Source organism: Zophobas morio, unplaced genomic scaffold, assembly GCF_036711695.1.
Source record: "Zophobas morio isolate AGI-343-1 ecotype UQ-CSIRO unplaced genomic scaffold, CSIRO_AGI_Zmor_V1 ptg000012l, whole genome shotgun sequence".
In the NCBI taxonomy this organism is placed as follows: domain Eukaryota; kingdom Metazoa; phylum Arthropoda; class Insecta; order Coleoptera; family Tenebrionidae; genus Zophobas; species Zophobas morio.
In genome coordinates, this window is record NW_026972117.1 from 667,098 (window position 1) to 691,852 (window position 24,755).

The window sequence follows — 24,755 nt, forward strand, 5'->3', positions numbered from 1 at the left end:
TCGTCCGACTTGTCAAAAGGGAAAATATCAAAAGATGTCACCCCCTTCGGGAGTTACAGGAACCTGTAATTAATCCGTTTTGTCACGCACCAAAACAGTTTGTGCTTGAATTGATATTATCAAAATGTCCAAAAAATATTGCTCTGTGCCTGTTTGTGGGGTAATCAAGGATGCTAGAGACCACAAAATGATGCACAGATTCCCTTCAAACACTGTGAACAAAAAGTTGTGGTGCAAAAAGGTTTTTAATGCTACAAGTAGGTACCCCAACATGAATCTTTTACCTAAGGGAATGTATAGCCATTAAAACCATTTCAGGTGATAATATTGCCAATAATTTATACATTTGTGGTAAACACTCTTGAGAGAAATTGTTATTATTCAAATAAAAGACTTAAACCCGGCTCTGTTCCTACTTTGTTCCTCCATGGTTCCAAGTCACCGCTACCTGTTCCTACTTCTTCAAGCTACCCAGCAAGCACTAAACGTGATCCAGAATGCAACTTCATAATTCCTGTGACACATTCCGATAACAATGTAAACATCTCAAAGAAAAATTTTCCTACTGCATATCCCTTTGAAGACCATCCACGCCCATGGCGTTGTGACTTTGGCACCGGTATCGAAATTTTGCCTCTTTTTCGAGTAAAAACCGAAATACATGATGTCAAATTGTGTCAAAAAGTCAGACCATGACAGACATTTAGCCGACATTACAGATTCCTTTCCCTCCCGACGTATGCGCCCTCACATGTCACATTTAAGGAATTGGAGAGACTTTAATAGTGAATCAACGAAGACGACGGTATATATAGTATTTCCACCGATAGATTAGCTGACAGAAATGTCACCAAAGAGACCGCTATAAAAAGTAGTACCAAAGGCGCTTTATTTGAAATATAAGTAGATTTGAAAATAATGTTGAACTACGTAAAATTACTTTTAATAATAACACAATTTATTTCCAACAGACAATATTATCTACACTGGAACATACACTTCAAATAACATTACGTACTTTATATTGAAGTAACAACCTCTGTAGGGCTTCTTAAATTAAAATTCTCCTTCTAGAAAAATGAATACGCATTGGCAATCATTTTCTGTGCCACGATGTTGTCAATAACAGTCATATTGCACCAGGTTGAAGAGGGCTACAAAATATAATGGTATATAATTATTGCACAGAATAAATCAACAACTCACTCTTGCGTAATTATGAATTTTATTCGTAATGTTTTCCATGGGGTCCATATGAAACGTTTTTTGACACAAACAACTTAACCTAAAATGTCCAAACTTCAGCCACTATACAAAAAACAGCACAAAGGTCTATAATATCATATCTAACAAATCAAAGCAAGTAAAAAAACACAAACACTAAACGCAAAAAACACAATTTTTAACTTTTTGAATCAAAATTTTAAATTAACGTCAATCAGCTAATCGTCCAAAACACAGGTTAAACGAAACCGGCCGACTGGCGCAGGCATAGAGGCGTAGGAAATTCGTTGCGCGGGAAAAGGAACGTTGGTTGCCAACTTAAACTACAACTCTTTAACTGCTTTAACCGTATAATGTTAGTATATTTTGGATTCTCCGATTGGCGATTGTGAATTCAAAATTTTCCAATCTATCGCTGGAAATAGTATATATACATCTATGATGTACTTAAACCTATATACATATAACTTATAAACAATTTAGTGACTACTGACATAATAAACAAAATACTACCGCTAATGTCACTGTCAGATTACAACTGTTTTGCAAAAATTTATGAACTATGGCAAAGCTGCTAAGAAAATTTGCGCTGCTGATGTGGAAAAACTGGCTCGTGCTGAAGCGACATCCTTGGGTTCTAATCGGCGAGATCATTTACGTTCTGTCCGTACTAGTTTTAATATATCTTCTCCGAAGAGATTATAGTGTTTCCGAGCAGGAGACCTACTATGGGTACCCGCAGGAATTGGACTGGCGCTCTTTCACAAGTTCTGGATGCGCTTCAGGCGATTCTAAACAAATCGCTTACTCTCCAACCAGCCCCTTATTGCACCGAATGATGGTGTCAAGTTGCACCAGGGAAAATTTAACGATTCTGGAATTTGACACGAAAGCAGAGTTGTCGGAAAAGATCAGTACAGACAATCAATTCGTAGCTGGTTTGAATGTTGCTTTAGAATTTAGCGACAATTTGCGCGGAATCAACGAGAGCAAGGATGTCCCTGATGATGTGGAAGTTACTATAAGGTACCTACTAAGAATGTAATTATGCAGTATTTTCTTCGATTGATTACTTTTCAGACTACCTCACAAGATAGACATTTCAGACAAGTGGTATTCGGATCGTCTGTACTCATATGTAAGTAATATGTGGGGGAGCTCAGGACAATATGGTAAATGGAAACAAATATTTCTAGAAAAGTGGTTTATTCACTGTAATTTTCAGCATACGAGCGGAAGTTTTTAAGATTACAAAGTTATATAATGTTCTTCTTGGCGCATGACGTTGATTATATTGAAAATTTTCCAACGGACAACACAATAGTTTCTGTTTCCTTTCCACGTCCAGCCATATTGTACGATGAATTTTTTGGTTGGTAATTTAAATACAGGTATAAAACAGTCCAAATGTAACAACTGATTCTAGGCGAAGAAAACCTATCCGAACCGACTTTTATTGCACTCATAATCTGTCTCTTCGTCTATAACCACCTCGTTACAATTAAAAAGGTCGCATCAGAAAAAGAGAAACAATTAAAAGTACGACGTCTCTCTGTTCGCGTCTCACACCCTCATCCCTACATCGTGTGTTACAGGAATCGATGAAAATAATGGGTCTCCCCGGATGGTTGCAGTGGCTGTGCTGGTTCCTCCAAGCTTTGTTATTCAACACCGTCTACATAGTCCTCCTGCTATGCATGTACACTTACATCGACCCTCCCATATTCGTTTACTCGAACGGTTGCATATTATTCTTGTTCTTCTTTCTCTACGCGTTCAGTTTAATCAGTCTTGCGTTTCTGATCAGCACTCTGTTCGCAAAAGGTGAATCGCTACAAAAACGTACAAACAGCAAACTAAAGAAATGTTACAGCCAACGCCAACGTCCTCATCGGATGCTTCATCTTGCTCATTGCTATCTTTGCATACTACTCCATGGTGAACAGACCAGAGGAAAAAGGCGCTTCGGCACCGATAGTACTACTGACGAGTCTGTTGCCTACTTCGGCACTAGGTTTCGGAATGCAGATCATTTTTATCTACGAAAGGATTCAAAAAGGTGATAAACCATAAACGAATCCAACGTTTTCATTTGAGATCGTAGGAGTCAACTGGCACAACGTTGCTACTAAACCAATTCCGCTAGACGTATCGCTTCGGGACATAATGTTGATGTTGCTAGCAGATGCAATTCTGTACATGTGCCTGGCTCTGTACATAGAAATAGTCTTTCCTGGTGAATATGGCGTACCGCAGCCTTGGTACTTTCTGTGTTTGCGTTCCACCTGGACAAGCAAGCCTACCTATCTCAGTCAGTACATCCAGCAGCACCTTGCTGTAATAGAGACGGAGTTCTTAAAAACTACTTCTTTAAAGGAAGAAGACAGGTAGAGCAGTCCGCCACATCTAATCGGGAAAGCTTCGAACAAGTCGCCGGCAACAGACCGGTGGGGATACAGCTGGTGAATCTGACGAAAACGTTCGGAAGCCACCAAGCCATCAAAAATTTAAATTTGGAATTCTACCAAGGCCAACTCACTGTTCTGGTGGGTCACAACGGCGCTGGCAAAACTACGACCTTGAACGCGATCACGGGAATGTTACCTCCGAGCGGAGGAACGGTGTACGTTAATGGCTACGACGTAAGGAAAAACATCACGAAGGTTCGAGACGGGATGGGACTTTGCCTCGAACACAACGTTCTCTTCGACGAATTGACCGTTACCGAGCATCTGCTTTTTTTTTCTAAACTCAAAGGACTGGATGGTAAAGAGGCGGTAAGTGACGTTGACAAATACGTCAAGGCGCTGCAGCTGGAGGAAAAAGTAAGAGGTGAAACTGGTTTCGTGCTGGTACTAAAGGACGTTTGTAGAGAAACAGTTATCCAAGGACATTGTCGGGAGGGATGAAGAGGAAAGTAAGTGTAGCTGCAGCGCTCTGTGGACCGACGAAAGTGGTGATTCTGGACGAACCCACCAAAGGCATGGACCCGTCATCGAGGAGGGAGGTTTGGAATTTATTACAAGAAATAAAAGGAGGTAATTACTAACGGAGAAACCTGTATTTGTTTCCAGAAAAAAGATGGCTTCATCACATTTTTTCTTTTAAATCACTCTTGACTTATAGTCAGGTTTCGATTTACTGAACTTTGCTGATATTCTTGGTATTGAGTGTTGTTGTGATTATTCCACTTTCTTTATCTTTGTGATTTACATTCCTCCTAATTCTCCAGTAGATGATTAACATGTAATTTATTAATATTTCGGATTATGAATTTTAATTCTCTTTGTACGACTCTTGGTAACAATAGATTATCATCCCTCAATACATTTTCAAGTTTGTTAAATTTTGCATAGTATAATAATATTCCGAATATCAATGGTAGATATCTCGACCTTGTTATTTCCAACTCACCTTATTGTTCTATCACTCATTGTGATAACCTCTGTTTACCATGATGCCCTGATGGGTGGTTACCAGGGTGGAAACATACTAACAACTCACTTTCACATCTTTATTTCACTGTTCTTTACTACACTAACAATAACTACTTCTATCACTCTACTTCTGCTTCTCCTTCTCCCAATTCATACACACGCCTTAAATAAACTAAATATTGCTAACTCTACTATTTCATTAACCTAAACATTATGCCACCTGATTTCGCCAGAGGGATGTACGGAAGTTGGCAGTTTGTTAACATTGCAACATTTCGTTTGTGTTTTCGACACTACCGCATTCCTTACACCTCTCCCGGTGGGCGAAAAAAAAAAAAATTTGTTTACTAATAATAGTAACCTAACCTACCCAGCTAACCTATGCTAAATCTTATTAACTATTTAACATGAATCTATTATTAGAATTACAAAACAATTTTTTTCTTTTGATAACATTATTTTGAAATTTGCTAATGACTATATAGTTCCTTGCTTTTTACAGTTCTTAACTACGATATACTTTCAGTCTGTCTTTGTGAATACGCACTGGTTTGTCTTTCACTTTCACTATTGCGTTAGAACCTTCGTCACGAATCACTTCATATGGTCCCTTGTATACCGCATCACTTTTGTCACTCAAAGGGTTCCGCATTAACACTTTATCACCTTTCTTAAAACTAAATTCCGCCCTAACTAAATCACATTTTTCTTTTCTACGACTCTTCGACTGTATTAAATTGTATCGTGCATCATCCCAAGCAACTTGTAACCTGTACTTTAATTCTTTCGGATAGTCGTCAAAATTATAGATAGGATCAACTTTGGTTGTAACATTAGATGGTAGTTGAGCGATTTTACCAAATACCAGTTCGTATGGCGTATAACGAGTTTCTGTGTGGACTGTATTATTATAGGCAAAGCACCAATATTGCACCCAAGAACCCCAGGTGTCCCAATTTTCTGATGCTTGAATTCTCAAATACGCGCCTAGATGTTTATGAGAGTTTTCCAAAGCACCTAGCGTCTGATGGTGATAAGCTGTAGCGTTTAATTGCTGTATATCAAGTAACCTACAAGTTTCTTTGAATATTCCCGACATAAATTCTGTACCTTGATCCGATATTATCGAATTTGGAATACCAAAACGCAAAATAAAATTTTCAACAAAAGCTTTGGCTACGGTCTCTGCTTCTTTATTTCGAATCGGATAGCACTCTACATATTTGGTTAATTCGCACTGAATAGTCAAGATGTATATATTATTATTACTATCAGGACGTAAAGGACCTACTAAGTCAAGAAAAACTTTCTGAAAAGAACTGGATGCTGTTGTAGTAATTTCTAGTGGTTGTTTCTTTATTACAGCATGTTTATGTCGCTGACACGCATCGCATTTTGCTACGAATTTTTCAACATCTTTCTTTAAACCTGACCAAAAATAATAATTTTTGATATTATTATACATTCTGTTGACTCCCGCGTGTCCACCTGTTGGTATCATGTGAAAATCGTTCAAAATTAATACTCTAGTTTCTTTATTTGTCACGTTTATTTGGTTTCTGATAACATTAATTTTTACTCCACCTTCACGAAAAACGTATAACTTCCCTACTATATAATCAAACAACTGTTTTTCAATATTATCTTTAATCTATATTAATAAAAATGAATCGCCGAAATGTATGTACGCCCATAACTTGAGAACGACCGCACCGAATCGGACGATTCTTTTTTTTACGTGTTCCTTATCGTCAGGAGAAGGTTTATGTGTAAGAATATTTATGAAAAATGAGACCGGTTAAAGATAAAAAAATTTTAAAAATTTTGCACGGGAATCGCCATTTCGAATCAATTTAAATAGTTGGCCATTCCTGACGGAACTGTCGCCTGACTGACGTGTCACACAAAACTATTTCTTCCGTGCGATTGTGAAAAGTATTATTGCATTTCAAGTCGTTGTTTGTTTTTTCGTAACAAAAAACGTCGTTTATTTTAAGAAAAGTGTTGATTAAAGCGAATTTAGTTACGCATTGCGAAAGTTTCTTATTAATTTTGATCTGCCATTCTATTTACGAATATTCACTTTGTTGGTTTCGACAAAACCTCAACCTTTACCGTTATTCGAGGAGTTAATTTGAAATTTTCGATATTTTAAAATTCTCAAGACAAAATTTACAGATTTGATTAACTGCGAAAATAATTCTGAAGTTCATTACAACGCCGAGAAGACGACAAGCTGACATAGGTCCACAAAGTCAATGAAATGTGCGACGAACTACCTCAGGTGCAAATCGCAATGATTTATTTCATGGGTAATTCGGATACGGAAGTTGATCAGCGTTGTGCTCATAATCAACATAATCAAACATTGAAGCGAGACATTGGGTGGTATGAATAAAAGTGAGTAGATACTCATATTCAAAGTACGAAGTACCTAGAAAGAGTAATAATCTTATATACCTGAGCATCTACTCTATGTACTGAGTACCTACTTGGAAACATTGTATCTCCCCGGACACAAATTGAACATCTACCTACGCGTTTTGTCAGCATTTAATCTAAAAATGAGCATCGGCGTGGCAAATGACTGAACTGTCTGTAAAGCAGCTTAGAAAACGAGTAGGATCGTTGTAAAAGTGAATTTTAACTAAACATGGATACTTTCATGAACGTGGAGCGCCGTCAAAAGGTGCATTCAGTTTGAAAAACACATTAGCAGCGGGAATATCGAAAACTTTTCAGGTAATTAACTTTTATTTATGCATAAATTGTGCAGTACGTTTTTTCTAACACTGGCCATAGAGATTCCCATCTCAAGGTGTCTACCCCATACTAACTTATATTTTGGTGACTGGATTTTTGCCTTGATGGTTGAACACTGTCAATGTTTTCCTTTTTGTTGTATCGAGATGCTACTTGACCATCAACCTACTGAAGTATTAGCATCATCTAGAAAAACTAGAAATATTTTGATTTGATATTCGAGTATGAGCATCTACTGAGTTTTATTTATATCAACCATTGTCAAACAACTGATCGAACGTTTTTTCGATAAAACTTCCTTCGCACCAAAAGTATAATGTAACATATTCAGCATTTTCGAGTTGCGTCTTTTCTTCACACAATTTTGTGATGACCAAATCAACATTTACAATCAACACGTATATCACCTTGGATTGGTGCAGTGTAACTAATACTAAAAATAACTGTATTGTATCTCCAATATTATCTGGGAAAATCAAGTGAGCCGTCCCATCAATTTTCAATGATAAACAATTTACCATGCTTACAATAACTTTAAAACGTCTGCAAGATCTCAAAGTATTCATTTCTGCAACTCTTGAGTTATTCTATAAAATAAATTGACTGATCCATATATTTTTTTAAGTCACTGTAGAAGCAAATCTAAAAAATTGGTCTAAAGAGTTTAGACAGTACTTCCCTCGCTGTCGGAAACGTGACGACTGCATGTCTATTATGTTTTTTTTTTGCAGTGGATTTCAAAGCATTCGGTTTTGTAGTTCCTGAGTAAACCAATAAAATAAATTTACGCATTCATTTTTTTTTTAGTCACTCGGTATATGCAAATTCAAAAAATGTGAATGGAATGATAAATTACAAGTACAGACTCATGATATTTTGTATATTCTAGATAGGATTTATTCGGCAAACTTTTGAGCTGACGTCATCAGTTTTTTGGAGAAGATAACCCCATATATTTTGACTAAAAATGTATTATGCTCTTTATAACCTTAAAACATTTGCAAGATTTCAAAACATTCGGTTCTGTAGTTCCTGATTAAATCAATAAAATATATTTACACATTCATTAATTTTTTTGGGTCACTCTGTATATGCATATCCAAAAAATATGAATGGAAGGATAAATCACAAGGAGAGACTCATCATATTTTGTACAGTTTAGATAGGATTTATTCGGCAAACTTTCGAGCTGACGTCATCACTTTTTTTTAAGGGGATAAGCAAATATATTTTGACTAAACATTTATTATGCTCTTTGTAACCTTAAAACATCTGCAAGATTTCAAAGCATTCGGTTTTGTTGTTCCTGATTAACTCAATAAAATAAATTCACGCATTCATTAATTTTTTGAGTCACCCTGTATATGGAAAACGAAAAAATTTGAATGGAATGATAAATCACAAGAAGAAACTCACCATATTTTGTACATTTTAGGTAGAATTTATTCAACAAAATTTTGTGGTGACGTCATAAATTTTTTTAGGGAGGACGACCAAATACATTTTGATAAAAAATTTACAATGCTTATGATAATTTTAAAACATCTTTAAGATTTAAAAGCATTCGGTTTTGTAATTCCTGAGTAAATCAGTAAAATACATTTACTCATTCATTAATTTTTTTGAGTCACCCTGTATATGCAAATACAAAAAATATTAATGGAGTGATATATCACAAGTACATGCTCATCATATTTTGCACATTTTAGATAGGATTTATTCGGCAAACTTTTGAACTGACGTCATCAAGTTTTTGGAGGGGATAACCAAATATATTTTGACTAAAGATTTATGATGCTCTTTATAGCCTTAAAACATCTGCAACATTTCAAAACATTCAGGTTAGCAGATTCAAAATTAAATTTCAAAATGTTGTTTAATAATTTTGATTTTTTTCCAAAAATCTGGACGTTTCGGGTAGAAACTCAATTCGGAGTCGTAAAACACTATGTTATTTGATACGATTTAAAACCGATTTACTATGTACAATTTTGAAGTGACGTCATCGCATTAGTGGTGGGGATGATTAGACAAATTTTGGTTAGCGTTTTACCATCTACATGATATTCCCAATATAAGTACAAAATTTCACAACAATCGGTCCAGTACTTTCGGAGATTATCTGTCTAATTAAAATCCGGGATGGCAGACAGACAGACAGACGGACAGACGGACAGACAGACAGAAATGGGAGACCTATTTCTTCGTCTTCTAGGGATCATGAAAGATCGAGAAAAGGTAAAAGTAGAGAGTCGGCCGACGGACTCGATTACAATAGTTCCTTTGCTTACGCTCGGGAAGTAAAAATATGAATGCAATGATAAATTACGAATATATACTGATGATATTTTGCACATTTTAGATAGGATTTATTCGGCAAAATTTTGAGATGACGTCATAAAGTTTTTGGGCTTGATAAACAGATATATTTTGAAAAGCTACCATGCTTACAGTAACTTCAAAACGTCTGCAATATTTCAAATTATTCAGTTTTGCAATTCTTGATTCAGTCAATAAAATAAATTGACCCAGTGATTAATTGTTTTGGGACACCCCGTTTAAGCAAAACTAAAAAAATATTAATGCAGTGTCACAAGTAAAAACTCATCATATTACAAAAAATTACCATGCTTATGATAACATTAAAGCATCTCCAAGATTTCAGAACATTCGGTTTTGCAGTTCCTGATTAAATCAATAAAATTAATTCACCCATTCATTAATTTTTTTGAGTCACCCTATATAAGCAAATCTAAAAAATATGAATGGAATAATAAATCACAAGTATAGACTCATCCTATTTTGGACATTTTAGATAGGATTCATTTGGCAAATTTTTTGGAGAGGATAAGTAAATATATTTTGAAGAAAAATTTATTATGCTTATCATATGTTTAAAATATCTGCAAGTTTTCAAAGCATTCGGTTTTGCAGATTCAAAATTAAATTGTAGGTGAAACGAAGTTCACCGGGTCAGCTAGTCTATATTAATAAAAATGAATCGCCGAAATGTATGTACGCCCATAACTTGAGAACGGCCGCACCGAATCGGACGATTCTTTTTTTTACGTGTTCCTTATCGTCGGGAGAAGGTTTATATGTAAGAATATTTATAAAAAATGAGACCGGTTAAAGATAAAAAAAAATTTAAAAATTTTGCACGGGATTCGCCACTTCCAATGAATTTGAATAGTTGGCCATTCCTGACGGATCTGTCGCCTGACTGACGTGTCACACAAAACTAATTCTTCCGTGCGATTGTGAAAAGTATTATTGCATTTCGAGTCGTTGTTTGTTTTTTCGTAACAAAAAACGTCGTTTATTTCAAGAAAAGTGTTCGTTAAAGTGAATTCAGTTACGCATTGCGAAAGTTTCTTATTAATTTTGATCTGCCATTCTATTTACCTATGTTCACTTTGTTGGTTTCGACAAAACCTCAAACTTTACCGTTATTCGAGGATTTGATTTGAAGTTTTCAGCATTTTAAAATTCTCAAGACAAAATTTACAGATTTGATTGAAAATGTGAAAATAATTCTGTGTCGTTTATTGAAGTTCATTACAATGCCGAGAAGACGACAAGCTGACATAGGTCCACGAAGTCAATCAAATGTGCGACGAACTACCTCAGGTACAAATCGCAATGATTTATTTCATGGGTAATTCGGATACGGAAGTTGATCAGCGTTGCGCTCATAATCAACATAATCAAACATTGAAGCGAGACATTGGGTGGTATGAATAAAAGTGAGTAGATACTCATATTCGAAGTACAAAGTACCTACTTCATTATTACTCCTATATACCTGAGCATCTACTCTATGTACTGAGTACCTACTTGGAAACATTGTATCTCCCCGGACATTGAACATCTACGCGTTTTGTGAGCATTTAATCTTAAAATGAGCATCGCCGTGGCAAATAACTGAGCTGTCTGTAAAGCAGCTTAGAAAATGAGTAAGATCGTTGTAAGAGTGAATTTTGACTAAACATGGAAACTTTCATGAACGTGGAGCGTCGTCAAAAGGTGCATTCAGTTTGAAAAACACATTAGGAGCGGGAATATCGAAAACTTTTCAGGTAATTAACTTTTATTTATTGTGCAGTGCGTTCTTTCTACAACTGGCCATAGAGATTCACATCTCAAGGTGTCTGCCCCATACTAACTTATATTTTGGTGACTCGATTTTTGTTTTAATGGTTGAAGACTGGCACTGTTTTCCGTTTTTGTTGTATCGAGATGCTACTTGAGCATCAACTGTTACCTACTGAAGTATTAGCATCATCTAGAAAAACTAGAAATATTTTGATTTGATATTCGAGTAGATACTTCGTATTTCGAGTATGAGCATCCACTGAGTTTTATTTATATCAACCATTGTCAAAAAATTGATCGAACGTTGTTTCGACAGAACTTCCTTCCCACCAAAAGTATAATGAAACATATTCAGCATTTTCGAGTTGAGTCTTTTGTTCACACAATTTTGTGATGACCTAATCAACATTTACGATCAACACGTATACCATCTTGGATTGGTGCAGTGTAATACTAAAAATAACTGTACTGTATTACCAAAATTATCTGCGAAAATCGAGTGAGCCATTCGATCAAGTTTTTGGGGGGAATAAATAAATATCCTTAACAATTTACCATGCTTACAATAACTTTAAAACGTCTGCAAGATCTCAAAGTATTCATTTCTGCAACTCTTGAGTTATTCTCTAAAATAAATTGACTGATCCATACATTTTTTTGAGTCACTGTAAAAGCAAATCTAAAAAATATTAATGCAATGGTAAATTACGAAAATATACTGATGATATTTTGCACATTTTGGATAGGATTTATTCGGCAAAATCTTGGGATGACGTCATCAAATTTTTGGGCTTGATAAACAGATATATTTTGATTAAAAATCTACCATGTCAAACAGTAACTTCCAAACGTCTGCAATATTTCAAAATTCAGTTTTGCAATTCTTGATTCAATCAATAAAATAAATTGACTCAATGATTAATTTTTTTGAGACACTCCCTATAAGCAAAACTAAAAAATTGGTCTAAAGAGTTTAGACAGTACTTCCCTCGCTGTCGGAAACGTGACGACTGTATGTCTATTGTTTTTTTTTTCGCAGTAGATTTCATTTTTTTTTTGAGTCACCCGGTATATGCAAATTCTAAAAATATGAATGGAATGATAAATTACAAGTACAGACACATCATATTTTGTATATCCTAGATAGGATTTCTTCGGCAAACTTTTGAGCTGACGTCATCAGTTTTTTGTAGAAGATAACCAAATATATTTTGACCAAAAATAGTAATAAACCCATTCATTAATTTTTTTGGGTCACCCTGTATATGCAAATCCAAAAACTATGAATGGAATGATAAATCACAAGAAAAGACTCATCATATTTTGTACATTTTAGATAGGATTTATTTAGCAAAATTTTGTGGTGACGTCATAAATTTTTTTGGGGGGATGAGCAAATACATTTTGATCAAAAAGTTACCATGCTTATGATAACTTTAAAACACCTTCAAGATTTCAAAGCATTCGGTTTTGTAGTTCCTGAGTAAATCAATAAAATAAATTTACGCATTCATTAATTTTTTTGAGACACACTGTATATGCAAATCCAAAAAATAAGAATGGAGTGATAAATTACAAGTACAGACTCATCATATTTTGTACAGTTTAGATAGTATTTATTCGGCAAACTTTCGAGCTGACGTCATCAATTTTTTGGAGGGGATAAGCAAAAATATTTTGACTAAACGTTTATTATGCTCTTTATAACCTTAAAACATCTGCAAGATTTCAAAGCATTCGGTTTTGTAGTTCCTGATTAACTCAATAAAATAAATTCACGCATTTATTAATTTTTTTGAGTCACCCTGTATATGGAAATCGAAAAAATTTGATTGGAATGATAAATGACAAGAAGAGACTCACCATATTTTGTACATTTTAGATAGGATTTATTCGGCAAAATTTTGTGGTGACGTCATAAATTTTTTAGGGGGGATGAGCAAATACATTTTGATCAAAAACTTACCATGCTTATGATAACTTTAAAACACCTTCAAGATTTCAAAGCATTCGGTTTTGTAGTTCCTGAGTAAATCAATAAAATAAATTTACGCATTCATCAATTTTTTTGAGACACGCTGTATATGCAAATCCAAAAAATAAGAATGGAGTGATAAATTACAAGTACAGACTCATCATATTTTGTACAGTTTAGATAGTATTTATTCGGCAAACTTTCGAGCTGACGTCATCAATTTTTTGGAGGGGATAAGCAAAAATATTTTGACTAAACGTTTATTATGCTCTTTATAACCTTAAAACATCTGCAAGATTTCAAAGCATTCGGTTTTGTAGTTCCTGATTAACTCAATAAAATAAATTCACGCATTTATTAATTTTTTTGAGTCACCCTGTATATGGAAATCGAAAAAATTTGATTGGAATCATAAATGACAAGAAGAGACTCACCATATTTTGTACATTTTAGATAGGATTTATTCGGCAAAATTTTGTGGTGACGTCATAAATTTTTTAGGGGGGATGAGCAAATACATTTTGATCAAAAACTTACCATGCTTATGATAACTTTAAAACAACTTCAAGATTTCAAAGCATTCGGTTTTGTAGTTCTTGAGTAAATCAGTAAAATAAATTTACGCATTCATTAATTTTTTTGAGTCACCCTGTATATGCAAATCGAAAAAATATGAATGGAGTGATATAGCACAAGCACAGACTCATCATATTTTGTACATTTTACATAGGATTTATTTGGCAAACTTTTGAGCTGACGTCATCAAGTTTTTGGAGGGGATATCCAAATATATTTTGAGTAAAGATTTATGATGCTCTTTAGCCTTAAAACATCTGCAACATTTCAAAACATTGGGATTAGCAGATTCAAAATTAAATTGCAAAATGTTGTTTTATAATTTTGATTTTTTTTCCAAAGATCTGGACGTTTCGGGTAAAAACTCAATTCGGAGTCGTAAAATACATGTTTAGGACTATATTATTTTATACAATTCAAACCCATTTACTATGTACAATTTTGAAGTGACGTCATCACATTAGTGGTGGGGATGATTAGACAAATTTTGGTTAGCGTTTTACCATCTACATGATATTCCTAATATAACTACAAAATTTCACAACAATCGGTCCAGTACTTTCGGAGATTTTCTGTCTAATAAAAATCCGGGACGGCAGACAAACGGACAGACGGACAGACAGACGGAAATGGGAGACCTATTTCTTCGTCTTCTAGGGGTCATGAAAGATCGAGAAAACGTAAAAGTAGAGAGTCGGCCGACGGACTCGATTACAATACTTCCTTTGCTTATGCTCGGGAAGTAAAAATATGAATGGAATGCTAAATCACAAGTATAGTCTCATCCTATTTTGGACATTTTAGATAGGATTCATTTGGCAAAATTTTGGGCTGACTTCATCAATTTTTTGGAGGGGATAAGTAAATATATTTTGAATAAAAATTTATTATGCTTATCATATGTTTAAAACATCTGCAAGTTTTCAAAGCATTCGGTTTTGCAGATTCAAAATTAAATTGTAGGTGAAACGAAGTTCACCGGGTCAGCTAGTTATTAATAATTCCGGAATTTTATTTAATTTGCAAGTCTTAATCAGTTCTCTCAACGTGTTACCTAAGTACGTCGTCGATCGAGGATCCCGATAGTTGCAATAAACTATATTTGATTCGTCATCAAATATTACAGTTGCTTTTCTTTCACTTTTATTTTTATTCAACCTTGAACTTGTATTTATATTTGTACTGGCATTTGTTTTTGTACTCGTATCTGTATTTGTACTCGTATCGCGATACTTTTTGTAGATTTTGTTAAACCTTATTTCATCAACAAACTGAAGCTCTGTGTAACGCTCAGGCATTTTCAAAAGTTCTACCATACCAGGGTGATCAAGCCTAGCACTCGGCAACCTTTCGGACGAATTCTGTTCGTTTTGTAGCGCTTTCGTTTGAGCTCGGGTGGTTACAAAAATTTTTTGGTTTATATCGTTAGATAAACTGACCAAATCTTTCGAATGTATTTCTACACGAGATAATGCGTCTGCTACAACATTGTCTTTTCCTTTCACGTGTGTTACGGTAAAATCGTATTCTTCTAATTTCAATCTGAATTTTGTTAATCGACTTGAAGGGTTATTCATGCCAAATAAATAGACTAAAGGCCGATGATCGGTGAAAATTTCGAAATGTCTACCGAATAAATATAGCCTAAAACGAGTAACAGCCCAGACAATAGCTAATAACTCTTTCTCTATTGTACAATATCTCTGCTCCGCATTATTCAAAACTCTGCTAGCAAATGCGACTGGTCTACCGTTGCTATTACACAAAACTGCACCTACAGCAAATTTTGACGCGTCGGTCCATAATTTGAATTTATTATTTTTAGTAAAATCTGGAAAATCTAAAATAGGTGGATTAATCAGAGCTGTTTTGAGTATTTCGAAAGCCTGTTGGCATTCTTCAGACCATTCGAATTTAACTCCTTTTTTGGATAAATTATTTAATGGCTTCGCGATTTCTGCAAAATTTTTTATGAATTTACGATAATAATTTGCAAACGCTACGAATCGCTTCGTCTCACTGGAATCCTTCGGTACGGGATACGCCCGCATAACACGTACCTTCTCGGGATCTGGAGAGACTCCCTTAGCCGAAATTAAATGACCCAAATATAAAATTTCTTTTTTCAAAAATTCGCACTTTGCTGGATTTAACTTTAAATTTACTTTCCTCAAACGATCTAAAACTTTAATTAAATTTTTGTTATGATTTTGAAGATTATTTCCGAAAACAATAAGATCATCAAGATAAATGAAGCAGTTTTGGTAATTCAATCCTGACATAGCAATCGTCATGGCACGTGAAAATGAATTTGGACTAATTTTTAATCCCATTGGCAATCTAGTCATTTGATATTGCCCTCGATCTGTTGTAAAGGCAGTACACGGCCTCGAATCTGGATCCAACTCAACTTGATAGTATCCTTGATACAAATCCAGATGAGTGAAATAAATGGCACCCGACAAAGCATCTAATATTTCTTCAATGCATGGCAACGGAAATCTATCATGTTCGATTTTTTTATTAAGCTGTCTATAATCAATAACAATCCTCCATTTTTTATTACCCGTGGAATCGCATTTTTTCGGTACTATCAGAAGTGGAGCTGACCACTCTGAACTAGCTGGTTCAATCAGCCCTTGCTCTAGCATTTTATTAACTTGTCTACCTATCTCTGTTTTCTGAGAATATGGCAACCGATAAGGCTTAATATACGTTGGCGCAGTTCCGTCTTTAATTTTTATAGCTTGTTTATAGACATTCGTAACAGTACACTGATCGCCTTCTAAATAAAACACATCAGCATATTTTGCACAAATCTTTTCAATGTCTGTTTCCTCTTCCGATGTTAACATGTCATATTTGATTTGCCCTAAGACTTCATCTACTCGCTTTACAGATAAAGGTACTTCTTCGAATGCAACACACTCATAATTCACAAATTTATCTACTTTTGGCCTAAAATTTCTCAAAATTACTTCGCTTTCATTCGTATTCAAGATTCTAATAGGTACTTCCTTTGATTTTCCCGGTTTGACTACTGCACTCGCAACAAAAACTCCCTTACAAACTTCTTCCGGTAATATCACACATTCTTCCTCGCATTCAATTTCTACATATTGTATTGTTTCACATCTAGAAGGAATTTTAGTTGTTTTGTTAAATTTTGACTCTAAACTCACACATATTCTACCTGTTCCATTATTCAAGTAAAGCAAAAAATTTTCGTAGTCTATCATAGCTCCATGTTTAGCTAAGAAATCTGCTCCTATTACTCCATCCATTTCACACTCACACTCATTCATTACATGAAACTTATGCGTCAACACTTCCTTACCTACCTCAATGTCAATGTCAGAGGTTCCTACTGTGTAAGTAGTACCTGCTATACCGGCAATTTTTATTTTTGTACTTTCATCTACCCATTCATCTTCTGTCAAACTACTTCTAAAAATTATACTCAAAGATGCGCCTGTGTCTACCAACAATCTCAGTTCACTCATTCCATATCTCACTTTTACAAAATTTAGCCCATTCATACTAAGCACAACTTCATCATTCTCATTCGAAGTCCCGAAAAAACTGTAGTCTACTTTGTTCCGACTGATTCTCATCTGCAGATCCTATCTCTTGTTCTTTTTTCTCAATTATTGGGTAAGCCTGACCTAGTTGTCGCGAATGTGACGCAGCATATGACCCACGACTACGGCTATCACCACTACGCTGACGATGCGAATTTCTGAAATTATTTCTTCCGCGTGTTTGACCTCGATTTTGTTCAAAATAAACATTTCGATTTCCATGATTATTTCCAAAATGAAAATTACCCCGGAAATTTCTTTGCCTATTTCCGAAACTATTTCGACCACGCGTATTCTGTCCTCGCACATTCTGATCTCGCGTATAGAATACTTGTTCAGAATTTTTGACGAAATTTGACTCTTCAACCGCACCATTGATAGCTTCTGCAAGAGTCGAAAATCCCCGCGCTCTGGTGATTAGGCGAAGATTTTCGTCTCGCAACCCATTGGCAAATGCCGAAATCGCCAATTTTTCATTGGTATTTGCTAAAATGCCGCTCGCGGTATCATTTCCATCTGCCTGTGCAATTGTTAAATTTAACATTAGTTCTTCAATATCACGACCAAAGTCTTGTATCGATTTATTGCGTTGTTTGGCTGAAAAAAGTTGCATCGATAAACCCGATATAGATTTTTTCGCGATAAGTTTTTCTCTCATATCTTTTATTAAATCTGAATTTGACGGATACGTTTTGTTTAATCGCAACTTTGCACTTTGTGACAACTTAGTTTTTAGCACGTACATAGTCAACAATGGTTTCCCTGCGTTCTCTAACATTGAATCATATAACTCAATACCTTCGATGAGTCGTAGTGTTACCTCTTCCGAATTATCCATATGTGGCAACAAGCCAGAGGCAACTTTCAAATCAAATTTTTCAGTCATATTTACTGAATTTTTCGCACTAGTGTTTTCCAAACTAATATGAGCTAACCTAAACTTCAAAATCAGTGGCGGCTGGTGGGTCAAAATTTCGGGTCGGCCAAATATTTTGAGTCTACACCTTGGTGTTATATATTTTCGTAATGTATGGCTGCTACTCATTAACCACTGACATTTTACGTGCCAGGATGTACAAAACATCTCAAATGTTTCGACCTGTTAAAATAATTTTTTATAGGAAATTGACAATGTCAGTTTGATTCCAAATACTATTAATCCTTAATTCTACTTGTTCTGCTTTATCATTAATTGAGAACCACCGAAAACATTATTTTTACTGAGTTCCGCGTCGACCGGCGGCTATACGGCTTGCCGACCCCGGACATCCACAATTAAATAATAATAATTAAATAATGACATGCAGTTAAAAAATATAAAAAAAGTAATAATAAAAGTACCAACTGTTAACTATCTTCATTTACATTTATTTATTTTTAATGTATATGACAAATTGTCAAATAAATTAATTGAATAATTGAAAAATTAAAATTATTTAAAACTTTAAATTCGTTTCTGAAATATCTGAAAACGCTTAGATGCTAAAAATACAGAAAAAGCGCATTTATGTTGTAGCTAAGCTATGTACGAAAAATAAAATTTTAGATAATTTAATGTAATTTTTTTCGTTTATTATTCATACACAGAAAAATGTATTAAATCGACAATTATTATTTAAAAAAAAATAGTATGCACTGAAGAACATCGAAGCCGTTATTGTTTTGTAATTTGGTTAGCTATCTTAAATATTAAGCGTTTTAAAAACTAAATTCGCGTTGCTGGGTACGGCGAAGGAGGATTTCGCCGGACCTGGCACAACATACGTTCCGCCAGGTCTTTGTCTACTACAGTGTACTAGACAAAGAGAACGATGAAACCGTAAGCTGCTACGAAGTCGAAACATCGAGCATAATGCATTCCTGGGTACGGCTTGCCGAAATCTCGCCGGCAAAGCGTGTTTATCAGCATTTAAAATTAGCAACAAATGCTTTATTTTGTACCTACAATATAATAAAATATATTTTTAATATATATGATCTATCCTAACGTACATTCAAACTTTATTTCTTTTTTTATTTTCTAATTTCAACGCTTACTAAGTATTTTAAAATGACTGGTACGGCGTGGCCGACCCTGCCGCCCCTGACCAGCCGCCCCTGTTCAAAATACTATCTATCTCCTAAAAATTATTCCTAATTTACCCTTTGTACTTAGTTAATCTACTTGCGCACATAGCAACACAAAAATTTTTTGCTTACTAGTTTTAAACGCGGTCTTCGCCCAGGTCGACTCTACTCTTGATGATTTCCCTGCGAATCCTCTTTTCCAATTTTCTCTTGCATCTTAAATAGATGAGGAACGCCACCATCGCCACCAATCCGAGAAACGTCACGATCCCCAATATCTCGAACGTCGAAGTTGTCGCAGTAGCTGAAACGCCGCCACTGTTTCCTGCTTGCACGATGATGTTCTCTTCTTCTGTACCGTCTTTAGACACGGTTTTCCCCATGTTGTCACTTTTATGGTACCAAGTCTTCAACCAGTTTTCCAAATCCAGGAGTTAGCAGGGTCGCCATGTGATAACCCCCGTTTACCATGATGCCCTTGATGGGTGGTTACCAGGGTGGAAACATACTAACAACTCACTTTCACATCTTTATTTCACTGTTCTTTACTACACTAACAATAACTACTTCTATCACTCTACTTCTGCTTCTCTTTTTCCCAATTCATACACACGCCTTAAATAAACTAAATATTGCTAACTCTACTATTTCATTAACCTAAATATTATGCCACCTGATTTCGCCAGAGGGATGTACGGAAGTTGGCAGTTTGTTAACATTGCAACATTTCGTTTGTGTTTTCGACACTACCGCATTCCTTACAACGTCTCCCAAATTGTCGCTCTGTTTCTGTTATTTTGTTAAATTAAATTTAATTCTGCGTTTATTTGTCTTGTTTTTTGTTGCTAATTTATACATCATGTGTCAACAGTGAATGGTTCTTTAATAAAATAACGATCACTAGTTAAATTAACAATTTTTAAAGTTTGGTTTTGCGAAATTTTACAGCGTGGCAGGTTTTTTGCCGGTCAGTGTATATGCACTCAAATACAGTTATAAAAGGTAACAAAACAATATTTTTCATAATTAACAATGCATATAAAGATTATTAGGTGATTAATTATTATAGGAATTAGCTCGGTTTGCGCAAAGGTGGAGATAACACAACGACCGTAGCAACGAATCTTTACCAATTAAAAACTCAAGTAAATTTGCTGCTGCTGCTTTTATATGCTTTCTTATGAAATTATTTTTGTTTTATGCCTAGTATTCCGCAAACGCTTTCGAGCACGCCACTGGAACAACCAGTTTCTCGGAGGAACTGGAAGAACCATTTATGACCCTAGTAGAAAGCGCGGTACCGGGCATTTTTTCAAACAATCTTCCCTCCTCTCATTCTACCTCTATGGTGCGCACCTACTTTAGACATAATGTACTGTCTCTTTAAATGTGTCTGAAATTTTTCTGCTACTTGTACTTTAAATGAATGTCAAGTATCAATCATTTTTATAAGTTGCTTCAAGGTGACTAAAATTTGACATGATAATTTTTTGTGTAAAGAACTCAGCAAGTGGTAACTTTCGACTCAATTAGAGTATTTTTAAGCTCCCGTATGAAAGATTGCTTTGGGTACTTGTTAAGAGCAGCTTAAAAAAGGCTGATTTTTTGCATTATCACTTATCGTACAGATAAAAACTAAACACCAAGTTTCGATTTGGTAATACTCGTAATATTTTTAAGGCCCAGTCTTCAAGGTTGTTTTGGGGGTAGCTTTTAACGGTTTCTCCAAACGGGTTAAAATTTTGCATCAACAATCTTCGTATCGAGAAATAAGCAAATGCCGAGTTTTGACTTGATTGGAGTATTTTTAAGCCCCAGTCTGCAAGGTTGTTCTGGGGGTAGTTTTCAACGATTTCTCCGAACGGGTTGAAGTTTTGTATCAACAATCTTCGTATTGACAAATTAGGAAATATCGAGTTTTGACTTGATTGGAGCAGTTTTAACCCCCAGTCTGCAAGGTTGTTTTGGGGGTGATTTTTAAGGGTTTCTCCGAACGGCTTGAAATTTTGTATCAACAATCTTCGTATTGAGAAATAAGCGACTGTCGAGTTTTGACTTGATTGGAGCATTTTTAATCCCCAGTCTGCAAGGTTGTTTTGGGGGTGATTTTTGAGCGTTTTTTCGAATAGACTGAAATTCTGTATCGATAATCCACGTATTGAGAAACTAGCGAATATCAAATTTTGACTTGATGGGAGCATTTTTAACGCCCAGTCTGCAAAGTTGTTTTGGGGGGTGATTTTTGCGGGTTTCTGCGAATAGGCTGAAATTTTTGTACCCATAATCCTCGTATTGAAAAACTAACGATTGTCAAATTTTGACTTGATTAGAGTATTTTTAAGCCCCAGTCTGCAAGCTTGTTGTGGGGGTAGTTTTTAACGATTTTTCCGAACGGGTTGAAATTTTGAATCAACAATCTTCGTATTGAAAAATTAAGAAATATCGAGTTTTGACATGATTGCAGCATTTTTCACCCCCAGTCTGCAAGATAAACTGTGGTCTGCAAATTAGACAGGCCCATTGCTTCCTGATTCTTACTATAATTAAATATACTTAATTGTATCTGATAGAATTGTGTAATCAGTCGCATATCGGGTAGTGTATGAATAGGTAGAGTTGTTAGAGTGTAGAGTCAGTTGCATAGGCTTCGGTGTGACAGCTGGCAGAGAAGTTGCGTTATTAGACGACACTGATTTGTAACAATTAGATATTTTTATAATTTATCTAGAAGACATCGTTAATCATTTAACACCATAACAATACAGAAATCCCACATAACTGGTTCTTAGCATTTAGCTGTTTCGTACAAGATCATAAAGAATAATTTTGTTTCCACTACTGGAATTTTATTAAAATAATAAACAAAGGTATACAATACAGTATATATGACAACGAATGCATTTGTGACGAACTGGCTTCTTCGAAAAATAAATCTTCCCAATTGCACAAATTAGTATAACAATAGTAACACCTCATGTTAGTGTTGTTGACGCAGTGTTCTGTAATATAGTTCTGGGTAACGCAAGATCTGAATTCGTCCATGTATCCAGCTTCTGCAAGCAATTCGTTTACCAACACAGTAATGGTATAATTATTATTATATTTACTTAATTTGGTAATACTTGTCACACATGCTACGGTATAGTTCTTACACTTTACACTAACCATGGGAACTTTGCACGCGCCGAAACAAAAATAACACTCGGTGGGTCTTTTCTCCTGAGCGAGACAAAGTACCCCAACGAAAACTAACTCCCAGAATACCAAAATTAGTTTCATTGTAAAGGCATACAATTGTACTTCGATCCTCAGTACACTCTATAATATTCATTTATAATTTACGAACGGAATTTGGAACGGCCACGTCACTAAATTTTTGTGAATGTCAATCAGTGTTGACAAATTTGCAAATGAATAAGCTTTCTAGATACTGTATACGCTTCTTTGCCCCCGTGTTATGTAAACGTCGCATTCATAAACTGTTAACGCTATGAGTTAACGTCTACCGTAGCTGTACGATTTTCCAGTAACTTATTATTACGAGCCCTAACAACTAAATATTGGGACACAGACAATTTCTCAAAAAAATCCGGTAGATATTTTTGATATCATTCAATTCGTTTGGACTAAATGCAAATTTTGCATGGGCATCTATTTTGGCAGAGAGTGAGGTATTTTGCAAATTAAAAAATTTTCTTAGAGTGCAAAAATTGTCACCTGACTAAAAAATGTGCAATTTTTGCTGACATTTAAATGTTGGGACACCCGAGATAATTTGCTAAGTATACCATCGAAATACAAACGTAGTAGCTGGTAAATGCTGCCATTATTATAGGGATCGTAGCATTTCATGCTAGTGTTGGTTTTATTTAGAAAAAAATAGTTAGCGGCGAGCTAGTTGTAGTAAAAGTTCTGAAAATAATAATTTCGCAGTACCTCAAGGGAAAATCGCTAAGAAAAAGTGAAGATTTGTTCCAAATAGCTTAGTCGTCGATGGTAAATGTCGTAAAATATTACGCAGACAGAGGTACCATCGGAATAAAAGGTAAAATTCCCGGTAAGCCACCACTTGTGAAGCCGCGTGATCAACAACAACTGATGAAAATTTATAAAAGTGGACGACGGAGTACTTCAAGAGAAATTACTACTTGCTGGAATAGCGATAACCAACTAAATTTTTCAAGACAATATTGTCGCGAATGCATACACAAATCAGGCCTTGGTTTTTACATTGTAAATCTTAAATAAAGCTATCTTTGATGGACTTTATTATTTATTTATATTATTTTAGGCTAAAGTAAAACCACAATTAAAAACTGCCCACAAGAAAAATCGGTTAATATGACCAAAATAAAAATCGGAGAAAAGTGATGTATAACGCTGAGTCCAAATTTGATGTCTGGGTGAGATAGTAGTCGAAAAAGAGTTATTGAAATGTAACAAGTGCATTTGTTACGAGGGCACGTGCAACCCCAAAAAGGTCATTGTCGCGAGCTGATTTGTCTCGGCTGTCCATCATGGGTCGAAATTCTTGTTAACGACCCCTTAAAAATCACTTCTTCCAAACCTTTCCAGAAAATCCCAACAAATAGATCCATATACTTCCTTTGTCCCATCTAGCTATATCCCGTCCTCTCTGCATGTGGCACTGGACCCTCGAGTTATGTTGACGAGCAACCCAAAGTCCAAGAGATAGTCAAGTCCACATGAACTCTGTAATCTTAATAATACAAATAATCCAATTGTATATAAACCAAATTTTCAAATGTAATAGAATCATTAATAAACTTGTTACGCTGTAAGTTGGTGCTTCTGAATAAAATTTTTTGAGACTTGTCTGAATCAACAAGTTAATTGGCGCAGTCGGTAGGATAACGCGGTCGTGAAAAACGTGTATCGAACAAAAGTTTTCGCGACGTGGAATTTTAATTCCTTAAGCGTTATTCGTAAAACAAAGAAGTACCAACGCCGCTTCGAAGATTTGCATCACGACAAACTCGAAGAGGTTCCTGAAGAAAAGTGAAGAGGACCCAACAT

At 35.2% G+C, this 24,755-nt stretch overlaps 1 protein-coding gene across 1 annotated transcript; it reads left to right on the forward strand.

Annotated features, from left to right (window-relative positions):
• Nucleotides 1-1,758: 1,758 nt before the first annotated feature.
• LOC135127817 (phospholipid-transporting ATPase ABCA3-like) lies at nt 1,759-24,388 on the forward strand. Its single transcript, XM_064054448.1, has 10 exons — nt 1,759-2,250; nt 2,305-2,396; nt 2,450-2,596; nt 2,651-2,763; nt 2,820-3,048; nt 3,098-3,283; nt 3,329-3,535; nt 3,601-4,049; nt 4,097-4,262; nt 24,339-24,388. Exons 1-10 carry the CDS (start codon nt 1,787-1,789, stop codon nt 24,386-24,388), a joined length of 2,103 nt encoding a protein of 700 aa, XP_063910518.1. The 5' UTR covers nt 1,759-1,786.
• The last annotated feature ends 367 nt before the right edge of the window (nt 24,389-24,755 follow it).